Genomic DNA, 19,272 nt, shown 5'->3' with positions numbered 1-19,272 from the left:
TAATTTTATTGGGGAGAATATTTTAGCTAGAGACTTCCCATTCCCATCACCATGTTAAGTCCAATAAATTGGTAGATGTTTTATTAAGTTGTCGAAGGGTCACAGGATAATTTACATGTAATTAATATACTTATTTCAATTTAAAGGAGAGTGTTAGAAAAATAATAATAATAAATATGCTAATTATATTATTATGTAAATATTATTCTATGTTGTATAATTGAAACACTCAAATTTCATCCTTTCAGTTTTTACTCTCGTTTTTTACTTACACCATTCTTTAATTATCTTTTTTTCAAAACATTCTTATAACTTTTTACTTAATGTTTTGGATTAGCTTGGCCAAAACTTTTTAATCATCCTCTATACAATTTAAAGTTTGTACTGAAATGATATAATTATTCTCCTTAAAGGGGTATTCAATGCACTCGAAGGTAAATATTTTGCATTGACTACATCACCAAAGTGGGTGCAACTGTGTGAACTTTATGAATGTCTCTTGAAGACTCATTAAACCATAAAAAGTGACTGTTTCATTATTATTATTACTAGTTAATCCATATGTACTATATATATATATTTAAAATAAAGTGCTATCAATTTTTGAAAATAATTATATATATAATAAAATAATTTTTAAAAATAATTTTTTTAAAAATATTTTAACTTGATTTTATAACTACGAAATATAAAGCAATAATTTTTTAAATGAATATAAACATGAGTATTCATAAAAAAAATAATACATAAAATTAAATAAAAAATTTTATACCCAAAATTTATAATAAAATTAAAAAAAAAGTAGAAAAAAATTAATTGCACTATAAGAGATTGCAATTCACATATTATTCTTAATCAATTTTAATTAAAAAATATTCGTGATTGATTGTAAAAAAATAATTCTATTAAATGTCTCACTTTTAGATAAAATTTTCTTATTTATAATATAAAAATTAATTATTATTATTATTATTATTAATTTCTGCATGAAAAGAACTCATCCCATATTAATTCTTTTCAAAGCCAGAATATATATGGTGTTTTGATTTTAGTGCTTAAATTTGGATATAACCATTTGTTTTACTTCGAATTTTCTCACCGTAATTTTATATACCATTTTAAAATTATATTTATTTTTTACAAATAAAAATATCAAATTTCTTGTTTATTTTTCTTATATTTATACTTACTTAAAAAATAAATAATATAACAATAAAAATAACACATAAATAGCATTAATGATGTTCGGAAGGAGGGCTGTTAGAAGTAAAGAGTATTAAACCCAATCCAAAGGGGGCTTGAAATTTGAATACACAAAATGGTCCATATCCACTGGGCGGAACAAAAAAAAGAGGTAAATTAGAATGAGAATTATTATAAGTGAAAAAAAAAGGGAATGAGAATTAAGACTAAGATTTGAAGAAAAAAAGAAGAAAAGTGTAATATAAATTGAAATAATGATATGAGTATGTAGTTGAGGGGAGAAGGGTGAGAGGAAGGAAGATGTTTCCGAGGGAGAATGAGAGTAACGGCTATCAGCAGCAGCCACAGGGAATGGGTCACAGTCACAGAGAGCGAGCCCGTCGTGCCACTCGCCGGTCACGTGCCTCCGCTTCCACACACAATCACCTTAGGGTTTGTGATCAACAACAACAGCACCATCCACCTCCTTGCACTGACTTCGACATGGCCTATTTCCATTCCTACGCTCACCTTGGTATCCACCAAGAGATGATAAAGGTTTCTTCTCTTCTTTTCTTCCAATGTTTCTCATTTCCTTTTGTCACCTCTCTAACCTACCTGCTTTGGTGCAGGATCGTGTGCGGACTGAAACTTATAGAGAAGCAATTATGCAGCATCACAGTTTTATTGCTGGAAAGGTTATTTGTCAACCTAAGATATTCCGTTTTAACTCGTTTTCTAAACTTTTTCTTTTTTCATTATGCCAGAAGCTGCTAGCGGTGCATGCTGGTTTTTTTTTTTTTTTTTTTGGTTTATAGTTTTATTTACTCTGCAAATGCTCACCATGATTTGGCTACATTCGAATGTGAATTTTATTTATCATGTTTGAAATGTATATATATATATTTTCTAGAATATTTTGATGTAAGAGGAATAATTTTATTTTTTTTTGGAAAAACTCTCTGGAAATCTACTTTATCAATTAATGCAACATATTTACCGTCTCAGACTTCAAAGAGGACAGGCTATTATAGCCCCAAAAGTAGTAATCCTCAATTAACTTTGATCCAGTAACAGAATCCTCTCTAGAACTAGTAATAAAAAAAACTCTGAACTTGTGTGACTGAACCCCTGTAGCTGATACAAATAAAACCCTAATCCTATTATGATACTTACAAGAAATGCAAAACCTAAGTCGAAACCGGACTTCAGCCTCTGTTATAAATGACTATTGCAACATTGAGGGAGAGAATTAGTGGTTTAACATAAACATATTTGGAGTATTTAATAATTAGTCTGTTGGCCAACTTGACCAATCTCTTGAACTGAAAATTCTACTGATAGGAAACTGGGAACAGATTAGTAATGTTATTCAATATTATCACTGGAACCACCTTTTGCTATCGATAGTAAGATGGTACCAATAGCAAATCAAGCTTTGCCCATAGATAAGTGGAAAGCTCTCACACTCGCCAATAAAAAAAACAAAAAGAAGGCTGGTGATACTGCAGACATGTCAAGGGCCTGCTTCCTATATATCGTTGCTCAAACCTTGCTTACCCCCACTCTTTCCTCTCTTTTTTATTCTATTTTACTAACAGAATCTGTTTCTACATACGCTCTCCCAAACTGTCCCCCCCCCCATATTTCCCTCCTTGTGCCCACATGACTCTTACTCCCACTGGCCTTACCTTTTTATTCATTAATCCTTGTAATATGATTGATCAATAATCATTATAATTGCAAATCTGATACATCTATGTCATACTTAAATGTTATCTCTTTTGGCCAAGAGAGAGGACTTTGTTCAACTGACCTAGGTCACTAGGTGACGGACTGAAATCATGTGGAGGGCTTCTAGTTGGGGGTTATGTTATTCTTCAGTTAATGAATGGAAGATACTTATTTTACATGTACATATACCACATCTTGGATCAAGATCAAATCATTGATGCTCATGCATAATCCTTGTTATATTAAGTTGTTTCCAATTGAAGTTTTTTATGGCTTTTCCTGTATTTCCTGTCCCCTATTTTTCCCTCTTTTTTTCTCCTAAGTATTATCTGTCTTCAGGTTGTGGTTGATGTTGGATGCGGTACAGGAATCCTTTCTATATTTTGTGCTCAGGCTGGTGCAAAACGGGTTAGCTCTTTCGAAATACATTGATGTATCCTTTAGTTAATAAGAAAGATTGTTATTATATGCTTTAATAATAAATATATTTTAAAACAAAAGCTAAACTGTTTTATTTCCATAAAATCCTTTTTTCAGTTTTCAACTTACATGCAATGTTATTTTGTTCTTGGATGTTTTTAAAATGAAAGAAAATGATTAATTTTAAATTTTTTCTTCATGATTGTAGCATGATTGATTTGGCTTAGATCTTGAGAAATAATCACATATATTTTAAAAGCTCTCTTATGAAGCTGGTAAAAATAAGCTATTATTTCTTCAATCTAAGCTGAACCAAACGCACCATATCTGGTTTTTCTGTGTTTAATTGTTTAAGCTCCCTGTTGTTATACATGATTTATTATGAAATTTTATTGAGTTTTTTTGATTACATAAACTGGAGATGCTGGCTATATCATGAATGGGTTAAGTTAAGCCCTGTATTTCTTCATTTCTTATTTTTTTTTCTCAACTTCTTTTGTTTTATATTTTTAAACTGTGGAAGATCTTGGGTACTTTTGTTGAGTCATTCTCTTTGGGATTAATACTATGTTGTACTGTAATCTTTGAGCCTTATGTTTTGCTTTTCAAAATTAGGATTTCAATCTAGTTGTTTTGAACTTTGATTTTTTGCATCATTAAAACATTTGACATGCATGACATTGTGGAATGTTTGTCTTGCCAGGTGTATGCAATTGATGCCAGTGACATTGCCCTGCAGGTAATTGTCAAAGATCATAGTTTTCATCAGTATAGGCCTCATTTATTTTTAATGCAAGTGTGTAACTAAAAAGCACTCAATTTTCTATTTGTGTCAATAAACAACACTATTACAGAAATATAGCCCTAATTGTGTTGGAATTTTGTTGATACACCTATGGCAATACAAGCCTAAGTAATTCTGTTTTTCAGAAGCACTCAACCTAAGATTAGCACACCAAATAGAATTAAATTGGATAGGACCATAGGAGAAGGGTTGCTGGGTAGGATAGGTTAAGCTATTTATGGGATTAACTTCCGTGTTAGATTGATTTCTAAATAGTATTGGTTATGCATGACCTGGTTGATTGGGTAATATTATCTTATCTGGTGTTTTCTTGAAGATATAACATGGATAGGATGCAAAATTCATTATTTTGCAAAAGTACCCCTTACAGTGTTGTTAAAAAATGGCCATGGCAGATGCTGGTGGTTTTTGCCCAAACTGCCACAACTATGGCGGAAAATGGCGGGTTTATGAGGGTGGCGCCATGGAGGCCATTATGCACCTGGCGGCCATGGCAGTAACAGTGGCCATGGTGGAAATGACGGTTTTTTAGGGAAAAGAAACAAGTTGGACCTCTGACTTGACCTGCTCCAGAGTGACCTGCAAATTCAACCCTAAAATTTATTCTTCCTTTCATGTGACTCAGATCTCTCTCTTCGTCATCCTCAGCATTTCTGTTCTTCCTCGCAGATGCTGTAGCAGTGGAAATCACAGCTTTTCGCATGTGTCTTGGCTGCTATTGTGAGATTTTTTGAAAACCAAAACGTGTCCTAAATTTTTAATGCTGCAGAACCATGTATCAGGGGGTATTTTGGGTCGAAACTGAAAAAGGCCTTTAAATGGGTTTAAAAAAACTGATCGTGCCTCTGCATTTTTGCACTTTCTTTTCTCTAATCCTTTAGTATTGTGCAACCCATCAACCCACTACTCTTTGGTGAATTTCCGGTTAACTGCTAGTGTTTTTGGCAAACTACTGTTCTTTGACCCTTGTTCTACATTTTCTGCCAAGTACTGTGTTTTTCTCTTTGTTTTGCTATTGTTCGACAAGTTGCTCTGCTCTCATTGTCCATTTCTTTTTTTGCTTTTAGCTGCCAAGTGCTATGTTTTGCTATAGGTTTCAGTTTCCAGCTACTTAGTTCTTTTTTTATTATTTATTTTGTCTAATTTTATTATTTACTTTGTCTAAATGTTTTGTTACTTTAAAAACATTTAGTTAGAGGCTTAAACTTGTTTATTTCCTTGACTTTTATTGTTATATATATTTAGATTTATTGTGTAAAACTCTTTATATCAGATTTCCTTCACACACACCCACACACACACACACATAATATTTTATTATGACTGCCATGCTTCTGCCATAATCTGCCAGATAACATTGATCCCTTTCAAAAAACTAGTGCCAAATTAACTAATTATATGACTGCAACCACAACCAAGCCTTGTCTAACTTGGTGGTCTCTACCCCCTTTGGTTGGCATATCTTCCACTTGGTCTATTTTTCTCTGTAGAGCTTCTACTTACATGCCCATGTTTATGTGCCAAAATGTATTTTCTACGTATGGGGGGGGGGGGGGGTTTGAGGAGATTGTAAAACTTCTGACCACGGGTCAATGAGTCTTTGATACTTATTTTCTGTCCACATTTGAAGCCCAAAGAGCTTTTGCAAATATAAGTGACCGTTTTTGGGCTTGGAACTAATGGCTAGGATACATTTTGTTTCAAATTACAATATGGGCTATTGTATCGTCTGTACGAGTACAATTCATGCTAATATAGCATGAGTAGCTCGTACCGTATATATTATGTACAATAGCCTTGCTGTAGTAGTGTGAATCATAGTTATGACTTACAGTAGCATGAAGAATACTCATCTACAATCAGCCACATGGAAATCCATTTTTTAACTTTAATTTATCCCCTTTCTCCTGCATTATATTCCTGAGGTTGTGAAATATAAATTTATAATAGCTCATTTTTGAATAGTGTAGTTTTCTTTTATGAATGTCCCTAGAAGTTCCCGTTACTCTGTATGTGTGTGTGTTGAACTTTTTATTATTAATTGACTGAATGAGTTTAGTTATCTTAGGGACACTATATCTTATTGCAAGTGATTTCCTTGCACTCCTTTCCACTTTTCTGGATGGGAAAAACATATTTTTTTCTGTCTGAGTCAACATAAGATTGGTCTTCCTGGGGGCCTATCATCATCACCCAGCCCCCTAATGGCTTGATAATTTTGTTCATAGCTGTAAATTTTATGATTTGTTACCTATATTTGTACTTGCAGTTTGATTGGTATTTGCTCAACATCTAAAATTATGTAATACCAGTTGTAAGATTATTCTCAGTGGTTGTCTACGTATTCTTTTTTTCATTTCTTGTTCTGTTGTCTACATGTTAGTAATTGGTCTTGTGCTGTTGAATTTCATCTTTTCTTGTGGGAATAAGAGAACAAAGAGTTTGGTTCTTTTGTTTCTTTCTATAAGCTTTAAGGTTTCATCTAGTTGTTATTATTATTTTTGCATGCAGGCAAATGAAGTTGTGAAAGCAAATAACTTGTCTGATGTTGTTGTTGTATTGCATGGACGAGTTGAGGTAGGCTCCTCTGAATGATATGTGCTTCTCAATCTTTCAAACATGCTGTAGTTTGTACCATAATTACCTACTAAATATTATTTAAATTAGTAGTATGTCTTATAATATTAATTAGTACCTATTAAATATATCTTTTTAAAGAGTTAGATATCTGTCCATTAATAGTAATACCATAGCTACAAATGCTGTAATTTGTATGAGTCCCAGTTCTCCATTTTCAAGGAGTTGAAGTCAATTTGATGATCTTTCAAAAGGTAGCGTGTCAATCTCACAAAAATTTAATTCAAAACTATTTTTTTTGACTCAATCTCAAGTGTTAATTGAACTTTAGGCTAAATTTGGCAAAATGTAATGATATATCATATAATAACAAAAAAAAATAAAAAATTTAATTTACAAAACTACTTAATTGATAGGTTAGGGTCTTAGATTTCTTCATAATACAAATCAATGAAAAACACCAAGCATATTAATCTGCTTTATGCATTTATTTTCTTTTCATAACTCATACAATATGTCAATAACCAAATTTCCTATCTGATAAAATATCTTACTAATCTCATATCTATTAGTTCAACAATTTTTTATGTGAATTTAAATAAATTAAAGATGCATGAAGATCTATGAAATGTTGTTTTACAAGTGTTCCAAAAACTTAAAATTAACCACGTAAATCATGTTTTGCTTCTCTTTACTGTCCAATTAATTAATTTTTGGAATGTGTTGTATGATGCTGAGACATAGTTTCACCTCTTGATCTTTATTATACCAAGCAAATAAATTGGATTTTGATCAAGTAGTCATGAGCAATATAGGTTAATAACAAATGAACATTATGTTCTGTTAAGATGTTATTATTATTAGATAACAACAGTTTGTGTTTCAGTTATGGTTTTTTATCAGAACTATTTTAGTTAGTCTGTTAGTTTATGTTTATTAGTTTGCTATCCTGATGTATATAAATAATATACAGAGCTTATATCATAATAATACCTATTATTCAGATTCAAGTTGGTATCAGTTATTCAGATTCAAGTTGTTCAATAAATTTGAAAAGCAAATACTTTTTAGAATTTACATAAATTGGTTGGGAATACATCTAGCCCCCTATCATTGAGATAAAAATTTACTCCATGATAAGAACAATAAAAATTAAAGAAGAGAAAAGGGATGAGAAGCTGGACTCTTTGCAGTTAAACCCCTTGAGAAAGTTTGCTCCAATTTCTCTCAAAAAATGTCCTTGAAACTCAAAAGATTAAAAAAATTATCATTGCCTGCTGTTTCTTTCCTCCCTTGAATGGCTCTCTTTGTTTCTTTTCTTTTCATTCTGTACCACAACTCTATTTATTCCTGTCACAAGAGCCACTTCTTGGTATATTTTCACTGCCCCAGTTTGTGATTTGCTTTGGTTTTATCATCTTTTATCACTGTCCCACACCATACGTATGATCTGGGGTTTATATGCCCTTGGGTTCTTCCACAATGGCTAATGACTAGCTGCTTTGGTGTGGTTCTCCCTAGGTTTACAACAGATAATCCACCTTCCATTGTAGCTTCTCTTTTCTGTTTAACAAAATATCTCTAATATTTTTGTTTAGGTGTATGTATATGTATATTCTAGCAGATTCTACTTTATAATTTGTATAATTTTTCCTTTTTCAACTTTATATTTGTTACTATGAACAAACTTTATGATTTTATGTTTACCTTAAGGTTATGATTTTTGCAGGATGTTGAAATTGATGAAGAGGTGGATGTTATAATTTCTGAATGGATGGGCTACATGCTTCTATATGAGGTGTTGATTAGGAATTTCCTGGTTGTTTGGTTAAATGTATATTTTTGAATGTTCAAAGCTAAAACATTTTTTCTTGAAATCAGCAGAATAAAACCATAAATTAACTTTTGAGGCTGGTGATATTTGAATAACTTAATTGAAATTATTTTAATGAAAACTAATTTTAGATCATCACTTTCAGAAAGATAAATTTGGAAAATCCTGTAATTTTGTTGTGGACAATTTAAAAGAAAATTGACTTCTCATATTGTGAGTCTAGGTCCTATGTGTTCCAATGATTGACTAATAAAAAAAATGAATTGGTCATTTGACGGCATGATTGTTCGAAAAGACAAAATGGCCCAAGTATATAATTCAATAGACCACAAGTTTATTGTTGAACTTTATTTAGAAGTTATGGGTTTGTACGAGAAAACAGATAAACCAAATCTTCTTTTTCTCGGAACTTCATATTGCTGTTGTACTTAGTAAATGATTTTTAACTATGCAATAATGCAACAACAGTAACAAATGGCTATGACTCATTTTACATGAACACATAGAGAGAGAGACACATTGTTGGAGAGCAAGGACACCTCCCAAGCTCATATTTTCAATCGGACTGTGATGGTTGACATGATTATTGATTAATGCTAATGACGTATGGCATGTCTTGAAATTGCTTGTAATACTATATTGAAATGTGGTTTTAGTGTTTAAACAGTTTCAAAGCCAAAGATGTCATCAAATTTATGTAGTGAGGTAACTGTAGAGGCATGATCAAAGTCAAATCAAATTGAGCAGTTGACATATTTGAGTTTGATTCATTTTCAAATTTGAATAATTCAAAGCCAAATAGGAGTAGAATGAAAGTTAAAATTGAAAATTCATGCTTGAAGCCTGATTTGAGTACAATTTTTTATACATGACACATATATGTTTATAAATATTTATTTATATTATGCTATTAACTAGCTTGTTGACCCCAAAACCAGTATATCTGAAATTGGGTTGGGTGAAATACTAATTAAGCCCTATTTTGGCATTAATTTGAGATGCCAAGATTTACATTTGCATGCCACCCTGAGGTGCTTGGTGTATGTTCAGTGTAGATTCTTTGGAGTTTTTGAATTTCAGCTGTGTCTAGAAACAAAAGAAAATGTTAATTAGTCCCACAACATTCTTGGAGTGGAAAGTAGATGGGTTTAATTTCTCATCTTAGCTTAGTAGAATAGGAAATGGCTTTTACTTATTTATTTATTTTAAATCTTTGAGTACAATAGGAAATGACTTTATGCATTTGGTTTGAGCACAGTGCAAGACTTTTCAAGCTGAAGCAACTGTTGCTTTTTCACTTGCAATAATTTATTTGCTTAATTTGGGTTGCTCATTCAATGATTTCATTGTCCAATATTCTGTGATTATTTCATTGTAACGTTTTCTTTTGATAGGGACTGAAATTAATTCTGAAAATAGGAGAAAATCTCCTTTACAAGGGAAATACTGCTCTGTAACATGAACAGAGAAGTTTACAAAGGACTAATTTATTGTTGTTACTTGTTATTTGATCTTTAATAAAACTTATAACTTGTTATATCCTGGCTTTAAAAGAAATGGAAAGAATGAAAAAAAGAAGATAAAGACAGAAAAAGCCAAGAGAAGTTTACAATGTTTCAAAAAAGTGGAAGGATCATTGAACCAGTAAAAGTTCATGGTTTACTAGTGTGACAGTGGTTGAATCAATAACACACACACACACACACATATATAATATGTAATAAAAACTAACACGAATTGTAGGAAAATATAGTAAACTTTTTAATTTATAGAAAATGGTCGTATCCTGTAAGATTAGAAAACAAAATTAAGATGCTATATAACATTATTATGAGCCTTCATTTGGCTAGAAAATTATATTTGGTTGAAAAAAAATGAAAATTAAACAATTGGGAAAGCAAAAATAGTCAGTTGAAACCTGTTCTCACATGTTTGTTCTTCACTGATTTTGGACTGGTTTGACCAGTTTTATGATCATCCTTTTTTTTGTTGGGTTTTGAATGGACTAGACATCTGACTGGTTCACTGACTTTCCTGACAATTTAGTTGGTTTGGTCTGGTTTTTTCAACATTGGAAGTTATCATTTGATTTCACATTCATATAAGTAGTTAGGTTTGTCGAAGAAAGAGTCTAAGGCATAACATCTATGAGGTAGATAAGCCCAAGGCCTTATAAATCCCACACTTCCAATGTGGGACTCAAGTCCCATATCTTACCAAATTGAATCCTAATTCTAAACAGTTAGCATCTATGGAAGCATAAAAACAATATTTGTAATTTATTGACATTCTGTCTTATTTTTAGTGTAGTAACCAAAATATTAAAGGACATTAAGAATTTTTCCTTCTTTTATTTCTTCCCCTTTTTTATTTTTTGGTTAGGGTTAGGGAAGGGTGACTGCTTCAGTTTCAACACAAGTTTGCCCCAGTCTAAATGATAGTTAGACATCAACATGAACTTCAGTTTCCCAGCTTCTAACAGTAAAATATGCATTTTTTTTTAAAACAAATTATATTGGTTTGAAGTATTTTCTTTCTTTGTAGAGCATGCTTGGGAGTGTTATTACTGCTAGAGATCGCTGGCTCAAACCTGGTGGTCTTATTCTTCCTTCAAGTGCAACGGTATCTATGTATTTTTGCTTATGTGTAGATATGTTATTTGTTGTTTTTAATATTGGGAATACCTATTCTGCAGGTTCTTTTGTCTTGTAGAAGCCCTGCCTAAAGTGGCTTCATAATTGGTTCTATGATTTTTTATGCTTGGATCCTAGAATTGCTTGGGGATATGTTTGTTTTACTGTTGGCTTTGGTTAGAATGATTTCAGCTAAAGGAGAAAATAATCTATGCCATTAAACATGTCTTGGAAGTAGTGCATGTTTATCTCTGACCATTGATTTGATTTTTAAGAATTGATTCTAAATTCGAATTGAAAAACTGAAAACCAAACAAGCACTGATTTGACCTTTTGGTTTCAAAACAGAAAATGCTGACCTCATCTTGTTCTTTTCTCCAGTTGTACATGGCTCCTGTCACACATCCTGACAGATACAGTGAAAGCGTTGACTTTTGGCGCAATGTTTATGGAATTGATAGTGAGTGCTCTACTTGGTAGCTTATAGGACATATTAAATTGTATGAAGATTTCCAAACCAATAGGGTAATGTTTGGTAGACAGGATAGGATATAAAGGATAGGATATGAGAGTTCAATAAGGATATGATATGGTAAGAGTATGATACACTCTATCTTATCCTATGTTTGATGATTGCTACTAGGGTAATAAAGCAGAAAGCATTATATTATCCCATCCAACGTTTGAGTATGAAAGTAAAGGATAATTTTGAATTATCAAGATAGGATAGAATAACTGAGCAAGGTAAACTATCATATTTTATTAGTTCAACAAACATTGGAAATAAATAGGATATGATAAGTTACTTATCATAATCGCCAAACAAACCCACAATGTACTTTGGGCACACTTAAAATTGAAGCTAGAGCTAGATGTGCATATTTTATTTACTTTCTTTGTGAATGAACTCTTCATAATGAATAATAAAATACTTCTAGAAATCAACGCTGCAGTTTAACTTTTTGGTCCTGCAATATGTAATTTTTGGTCCATTTAGCTGAACCTCACTCAGTGGAATAAGACTTGGTTGTTGTTTATGATCGTCATAAAATATCTTTTCATTGTCCATATTAGATTATTCTATTTTTTCCCTTGAAATCATTATACAGGGACTGATTATTTATGCCATGTGTACCTTTTAACAGAAATGGTAGGGTTTTTTTGAGATTTTCTGTTATGTGTAATTTTTGTTTTGGAGTTGTTTTTGTCTGTTTGTGTTTCAATAGAGCATAATGCCACAACTTTCCAGGATGAATTTCTTCCATTTCCTCTTTTTGAAGGATAGAGTTGTATGCTTCTCAATTTATGTAGTTGAGCTATGTTTTTTTAGGTTTTCTTTTTCTTCAATCGTCTGTAACTCTGTATTGGATGGCTCTCCTGCCATGATTTTTAGTTTTTGTTTTGCTCATGGTAATTAACCCGAGATAGTGGTGTGTAGTGGACAGCTCAAAATGCCAGTGGGATAACCACTATCTTAATTTTTTTTTTATATACATAATCCAAAACATATGAATAGTTATCAACAAAAGACATCAGTCTTAGGCAAAATATACAAGTAAATAAATTAGATGATGCCATTGCTAGCTGCCACTGTTGCTTAGAAGAAACAACAGAGAACACCACAGAAGGACTGCACAACCAAAGAATAGAGAGAAGAAAGGAGGTAGATTTTGCTGGAGAAGTTGTTGGAGATGGGTGGCTCCTCTGGAGATAATAGTGAAGCAGAAGAGCAGAACAGAGATAGAGATAAGAGGAGGGAGGGTTGAATAGAGATGGGGGTGTAGGAAAACGTGGGGAGAGGAGTGGGTTAGGTCATGTAATCTGAAAAGTGGGAAGAAGACTATTTTACCCCCTCAAAACTGTGTCTTCTTGTGGGCAAGAAAGGAAAGTTAGCTTATTTCTGAAAGATGAGAAGTCTATTTTACCCTTTAAAACCCTGAAAACTGTTACATTTTGAGGGTTAAAAGGGAAAGTTGGCATTTTTATCTATAGCAGCGCAATACCACTGTGAAAAGCTGCAGTTTGGGCTGCAAACACAGCTATGACCACAAAATGCTTGTCTTTCAATTACTCATCCTTATATTAATTTCTTACCATTTTGCCAGATCTAGGAATTAATTTTTATTATTGTTTTTCCTTTTCCAGTTTGAAACTGTTGGCAAAATTCTTACCATTGTATGTGCAAATATAAGGCATTGGAAATGCTTTCTCATCTTAACAATGATTATCAATCTCGGATAGTGGTGCATAATGGTTGACACTAAAAATGCTATAGTGGGATAGCCTATAGTGAGATGACCACTATTTGAAAATTTTATATACAAATTAAATAATTTAAGCAATATAATATATGGTATATGCATATAAATACAACAATCTAGCCTTGTCCTACTAAATATGGTTGGCTACATGGATCACATGGATGCCATTGAACTCGGTTAAAAATCAAATTTTCATAAATCTGGTTAATCAAAATGGCTCTTTTAATAACTTCATTTAAAGTTCTTGAGTCTCCCTAGACTTTTTTTTACCTGACTAAATGTTATGCAATCCACTCTCCTTATTGGTATTGGTGCCTTCACAGGTCTTCTCTACATGTGACCAAACCACCTTAAATGATTTCCATTCATTTTTTGTGCTGCTTCAATATACTCTCGTAAATTATCATTTTTTATCTTGTCCTTTCTTGTATGACCACTTATTCACCTTAACATTTTCATTTTTGTCACTCTTACTTTATTCTTGTATTGTTTGTTTAAGGCCTAACATTCACTATTATATAAAATAATTGGTCGTATTGCAATGCAGTATAACTTTCTTTTCAATTTGATAGGTACTTTATGATCACAAACAATTTATATCATTTGTAGGGATCATACACTGAGGGATAATATTTTGTATATCAATTGTAAGCACTTTTAAGATTAAATTAAACAAGAACTCAAAGTGGAGCTTTGATGTAAACCTATCCTTATTGAAAAGTCCTTAGATACGTTTCTAGAAGTGTGTCACACACATAGTTAGCCTCTCATACAAGTCTTGATGCTACATGGACCCCTTTCCTTTTTCTAAAGCCTTCTGTAACACTTCACTTTGTACTCAATCATGTTTTTTCCAAGTTGATAAAAATTATATTAAGTCATTTTCGTTGTAACGATACTTTTCCATCATCTTTTGTAAAAGATGTGTAGCTTTTGTCGTAGACCTAGACATAAAATCAAATTAACTTTTTGCAATCTCATGTTCAATCACCTTTTCCTACAACTTCACAGTGTGACTCAAGTTTATTCCCTCTATAACTTGCACAATTTTTGACATCAGCCTTACTCTTGTATATAAGAATCAAAGTACTCTTCTCCATTCATTTGACATATTTTAGATTTCAAAATCTCATTAAAGAGCTTTGTGAGTCACTCAAGTCTTTATTTTCCTAAACTTTTCCAAACTTCTACAGAGATATTAGGGCCAACCGCTTTACCATTGTTGATCCTCTTAAGAGTTTCTTTTATTTTTTCAACTTGAATTCTATGGTAATATGTGAAATTTAGATCATTTGTTTGCACATGTAATCTTGCTATATTTCTATTTGTTCCTTGTCCATCATTAAAAGGTTTATAGAAATATTTCTTCCATCTGCCTTTGATGCCTTGATTAGAAACCAAAATTTTTCCTTTTTCATCCTTAATACATCTAACTTGATTCAAATCTCGAGATTTTCATTCTTTACATTTGGAAAGCATATAAATCTTTCTCTCACTGCTTTTCATGTCTCAGTTCTTGCATTTTGATACCTTGCTCAATTTTCATCATTGTTGCATATATGCAAAGTTTTAAAACACATTCTATTCTCTCTAATCTTTTCTTTTACACTTTAATTTAACCACCATGATTCCTTGTCTTTTGATCCAAAACCTCTAGATTTACCTAAAATTTTCTTGGCAAATTTCCTGACCTTCATAGCTTGTAATATTACCTTGAGTCGTCCAACTATCCTCTTTTACTAGCTGCTTTTGAAAGTCCAATTCTGTCTCACCTTTAAGTATCCACCATTTAATTTTTGGAACAATAATTTGTTGAACTCTCTATTTACCAGTCTTAAAACGAACATCAAAGACAAAGACCCTTTTTTGTGTAATAAGGTTCTCTCTTGGAATTACTTTACAATCCTTACAAATTCCTTTATCTAGATTCTTCACCAAGAAAAAATCAATTTGCAACCTTGAAACTTTGCTCCTAAAGTGATGAGGTGTCTCTCCCTAGCAAAATGAAAAACCTAGTTTCTGCGAGATGTCAAATGATGGATCTAACTTACAATTATGTATGTTGAACATTTGTTAAGGTATATATACTATTACTAGGTAGAAGAGTCTGTAAATATCCTATTTCCTTTCATCTATTGGTTGCCTTGTCACATTTTAATGCTGCTTTTTGTTGCAGTGTCTGCCATGCTATCATTAGCTAAACAATGTGCATTTGAAGAACCTTCTGTTGAGACAATAACTGGTGAAAATGTTTTGACATGGCCACACGTGGTAAGTCCACCAGTGTTATTGTCACTGTCTATGGTTTGACTTCTCTTCATAACTGTAAGATGCTGAATAACATACTTGTATAGGTTATACTTTAAGTATGTTTTCTGCTTTGGTTTTGGTTTGAAGAAAGGTTTGGTTAACTTTTTCATAATATAGAGTATTTTCCTCTTGTATTTCTATCTCCTTTCTTTCTTACGGGACGTTTGGAAGAGGTTATGGAAATAGCTTATAGCTCTCATAGCTATTTTTAACTTATTTTAATAAGCTTCTCAATATAACTTATTAAAATGAGTTCTTTTAAGCTTATTCTAAAAAATCTTATGGTCAGATTTATGGGATAGTCCCTTGTGTAAAAAGAGCTTATTAAATAAGCACTTAATTAAATATGTGTTTGGATTATATATATATATATATATATATATATATATATATATATATATATAAAATTAAAAAATACTGTTGATTCTTGTTTGGTTCAGAAAATTAGCTTATGATCTTTGATTAATTTTTCTGTAAAGGAAGTAACTTATAGCTTATTTAAGACAAGCAAAAGTTTGGGGCTTATTATTAAAAGCTATCAGCTTATTTTTTTTAATTAACTTCATTTTTTCCATTTTATCCTTAATAATATATTATTTTCGTATTCAGTATCATTTCTGAAGAAATTGATCATTTACTGTAACAGGTGAAATATATTGATTGTTATTCTGTTACCAACCATGAGTTAGAATCTGTAACAACCAAGTTTAAGTTCAATTCTATGATGCGAGGTAACCTCCTTTTGTCTGTTCTTCTTTTTCACTGTTGTATTGATATCTGAATCGCTTGCTTGCTACTAATATTTGAGCTTGTTTCCATCATCTTCATGTTGGCTTGGAAGTTTACACAGTACTCTGTTTTCATTCAATTTACTCGCAAATTATTCTGAATTTAATGAAAATCTTGCAATATCATGGCATTGATTTAAATGTTTCCTGTTTTCTCCAGCACCACTACATGGTTTTGCATTTTGGTTTGATGTTGAATTTAACGGGTCTGCAATAGCACCAACCAATTATCATTCGTCAGCTTCATTTATCGACAATCATCAGATGAATGGTAGTCAGAGAAAAAAGCGAACAAATCCAAATGAAGCGCTGGTCCTGTCCACAGCACCTGAGGACCCTCCCACACATTGGCAGCAGGTGCAGTATTTATCAGTGATGAGTACAACGCACAAGTCTTTTGTCAGTTGTTAAGCATATATGAGAAGAACAATGGATAAGATGTCTTATATTCAGTTGCTTTTCTGTATCCATTTCATAAGTAGTTCTTTAATTGGCTGCCAGCTATATGTTTTTGCCACACTATTGCAGCAAAGATCCTATCACCTTGCCGAGTGGCACATGTGCAAAACTACATTGAAGCACATCACACGAAAAAATACTAGATATATTTTAGCCAATGAGTTTGTAGCTCAATTGGCACTGGTCAAGACCTTGAGACTTAAGGGTGATAATAATATTAGCGGTTTAATCCTTAATGTCATCTATCCTGCTCCCCTGCGCAAGCACTTTAGTCTCCAGTGTACCAAAAATTTCTTTTGAATACCAAATTGGGGTATAGTATACTCCATTATATGAAGAACAATGCTAGCAACACACTATTTTCACAGTTTTTATTAGATAAATTTATGCGGGTCTTACTAAACAAATCTGGGTCCACTGTGACCCACACAAATTTCACCCAGTAGTAGCATGTTGCTATGACATCACTTGTTAATATGTTAGTTATGTAAACTGGAAAGTATGCCATCCTTCTTTCCAATTTCCTAAATTCAAGGAAGTTGGATGATTGTTCGTGAAGATGTGAAAACTGTGGTTGGGGGAAGGACATGGGAAGATATGAAATGAAAGTGGAGGCATACCTTGAATATGTTCCCATCTATTCCTGTTAGAGATGTGGACATAGGAGTTCAAGCTATCTTTTGGAATAACAAGTTCATGACAATTCCCTTTATTTTATTTATGCTAGGCTTTTATTATCATCCTTTTGATCTTATTGATGCATTTTGCAGACAATGATATACTTTTATGATCCGATAGAGCTGGAACAAGATCAACTAATTGAAGGTTCAGTGACATTGTCACAAAGCAAGGAAAATGCTCGATTTATGAATATTCACCTTGAGTATACGTGAGTGAGAACAATTTCTTTCACCATGAAATATCTTCAGGGTAATTTATTTTTTACAATGGATATCTGACTTTGTTACCTGGCGTTGCAGTTCTGGTGGTCGATCATATGTGAAAGAGTCCGTTATGAGATGATCTTTTCATGTACTTCAGCATTGTCTTTACTGACTTCGTTTTTCTTAGATAGCAGTTTGGTTCTTGAAACCCACTAATCTCTGCTTGCTAGATTAGAATGGAGCAACTGACAAACTTGTTAGCATATACGGTTAGGTCAATCAAATGAAATTTTGTTGTAATTTGATACTGATTATATTATTTGAGGCGGATGATTTGTCTTTTATAATTTGTTTATTGTTGTCATTTTAAAGCCTTTATTGTGGGGCTGTCTCGTTTCAATTTTCTTTCAGAGTTGTGTAATATATTGAACTATTTTTGAACTACATATTCTTGTCTATTTTATTTTATGTTAGTTAAAAAGTTTATAGCATGGACATGACCTTTATAAATTTCAATGTATAGTAAAAGTCGAAGGGTTGTGCATCTTTGCTCGGCTTGGTGTCCATACTGAAGACCCAACTACAATGTTTTATGGGATCTCTGTTTTCATCAATGTTGGACAATTATTCGAGGATTTAGATCCTGAGATGTTTAAAGTGAAAATGTGAGTATATATTTATCATTGATTTGAATTTGAGCATTTATTATATATAATTAATTTTTAAATCAAAGGTAAATAAATGGTTACTCTCATTTTGTATATCTTCTCACAGGTGTCAAATTCTTAATTCAACGACGTATTTGATGTAATACGAGAGAAAAGAGAATATTTCGATCAGGATTGTACCTTGAGGCTCATCTTACACTTGTTTTGGAGGTGTTTGTGGTTTACTTTGAATTTACTTCTAAAATATAATTTAATTTGATTATAAAAATGAGGAATATTAGCAACACTTTTTTTTTTATATGTAATTAGTTAATTTTTTTAAAAAAAGGTGAAGTAGTTTTTAAAATATGATTCATTTGAGATAAGTCTTTTGTCTTTTTAAAAAATGGACCAATTACATATTGTTACTTTTTTTAAAAATAATATATTTTTAATTTAGTTAAAAATTGATAAAATAAGGTATTTTATCATCTCTTTTACACTAGAAGCATTTCAAGCCCTAAAATAACTTCTCCAAGTTGCTAAAGTTTCCTTGTTAAGACTAGGTTAAAGAAAAAGGAGATGGGAAAAGTGAGCAAAAAGATTTGATATAGTTTCATAATTTCCACCATTTCAATTTCTTCTTGTTCATCTTCTCCATTACACTCTTTCTTCTCCTCCTCCTCTTATAATACTATTTTCTCTTGAAAAAATTAAGATTCACTTAAATAAAAATGA

General features: G+C 32.0%; 1 protein-coding gene across 1 annotated transcript; it reads left to right on the top strand.

Moving 5' to 3' along the window:
* The first annotated feature begins 1,478 nt into the window (after nucleotides 1–1,478).
* On the top strand, nucleotides 1,479–18,347 carry LOC113868998 (probable protein arginine N-methyltransferase 6). Its single transcript, XM_027505072.1, has 13 exons — nucleotides 1,479–1,740; nucleotides 1,815–1,880; nucleotides 3,256–3,324; nucleotides 4,040–4,075; nucleotides 6,653–6,718; nucleotides 8,448–8,516; nucleotides 11,097–11,174; nucleotides 11,567–11,645; nucleotides 15,623–15,717; nucleotides 16,403–16,487; nucleotides 16,705–16,901; nucleotides 17,774–17,892; nucleotides 17,984–18,347. The coding sequence occupies exons 1-13, from the start codon at nucleotides 1,504–1,506 to the stop codon at nucleotides 18,024–18,026; spliced, it is 1,239 nt and encodes a 412-aa protein (XP_027360873.1). The 5' UTR covers nucleotides 1,479–1,503; the 3' UTR covers nucleotides 18,027–18,347.
* The last annotated feature ends 925 nt before the right edge of the window (nucleotides 18,348–19,272 follow it).

This window comes from Abrus precatorius, unplaced genomic scaffold (genome assembly GCF_003935025.1).
Source record: "Abrus precatorius isolate BTA unplaced genomic scaffold, Abrus_2018 Scaffold6, whole genome shotgun sequence".
Classification (NCBI taxonomy): Eukaryota; Viridiplantae; Streptophyta; class Magnoliopsida; order Fabales; family Fabaceae; genus Abrus; species Abrus precatorius.
The sequence above is the reverse complement of the archived record's forward strand: the minus strand, read 5'-3'. Positions and strand labels throughout refer to the sequence as shown.

Excerpts from the sequence above, each read along its gene's own strand:
- LOC113868998 (XM_027505072.1), top strand. The coding sequence starts at position 1,504 with ATGTTTCCGAGGGAGAATGAGAGTAACGGCTATCAGCAGCAGCCACAG. Across the intron at positions 4,076-6,652 it reads CCAGTGACATTGCCCTGCAG|GCAAATGAAGTTGTGAAAGC; the intron begins GTAATTGTCAAA and ends TTTTGCATGCAG. Across the intron at positions 16,902-17,773 it reads CTCCCACACATTGGCAGCAG|ACAATGATATACTTTTATGA; the intron begins GTGCAGTATTTA and ends TGCATTTTGCAG.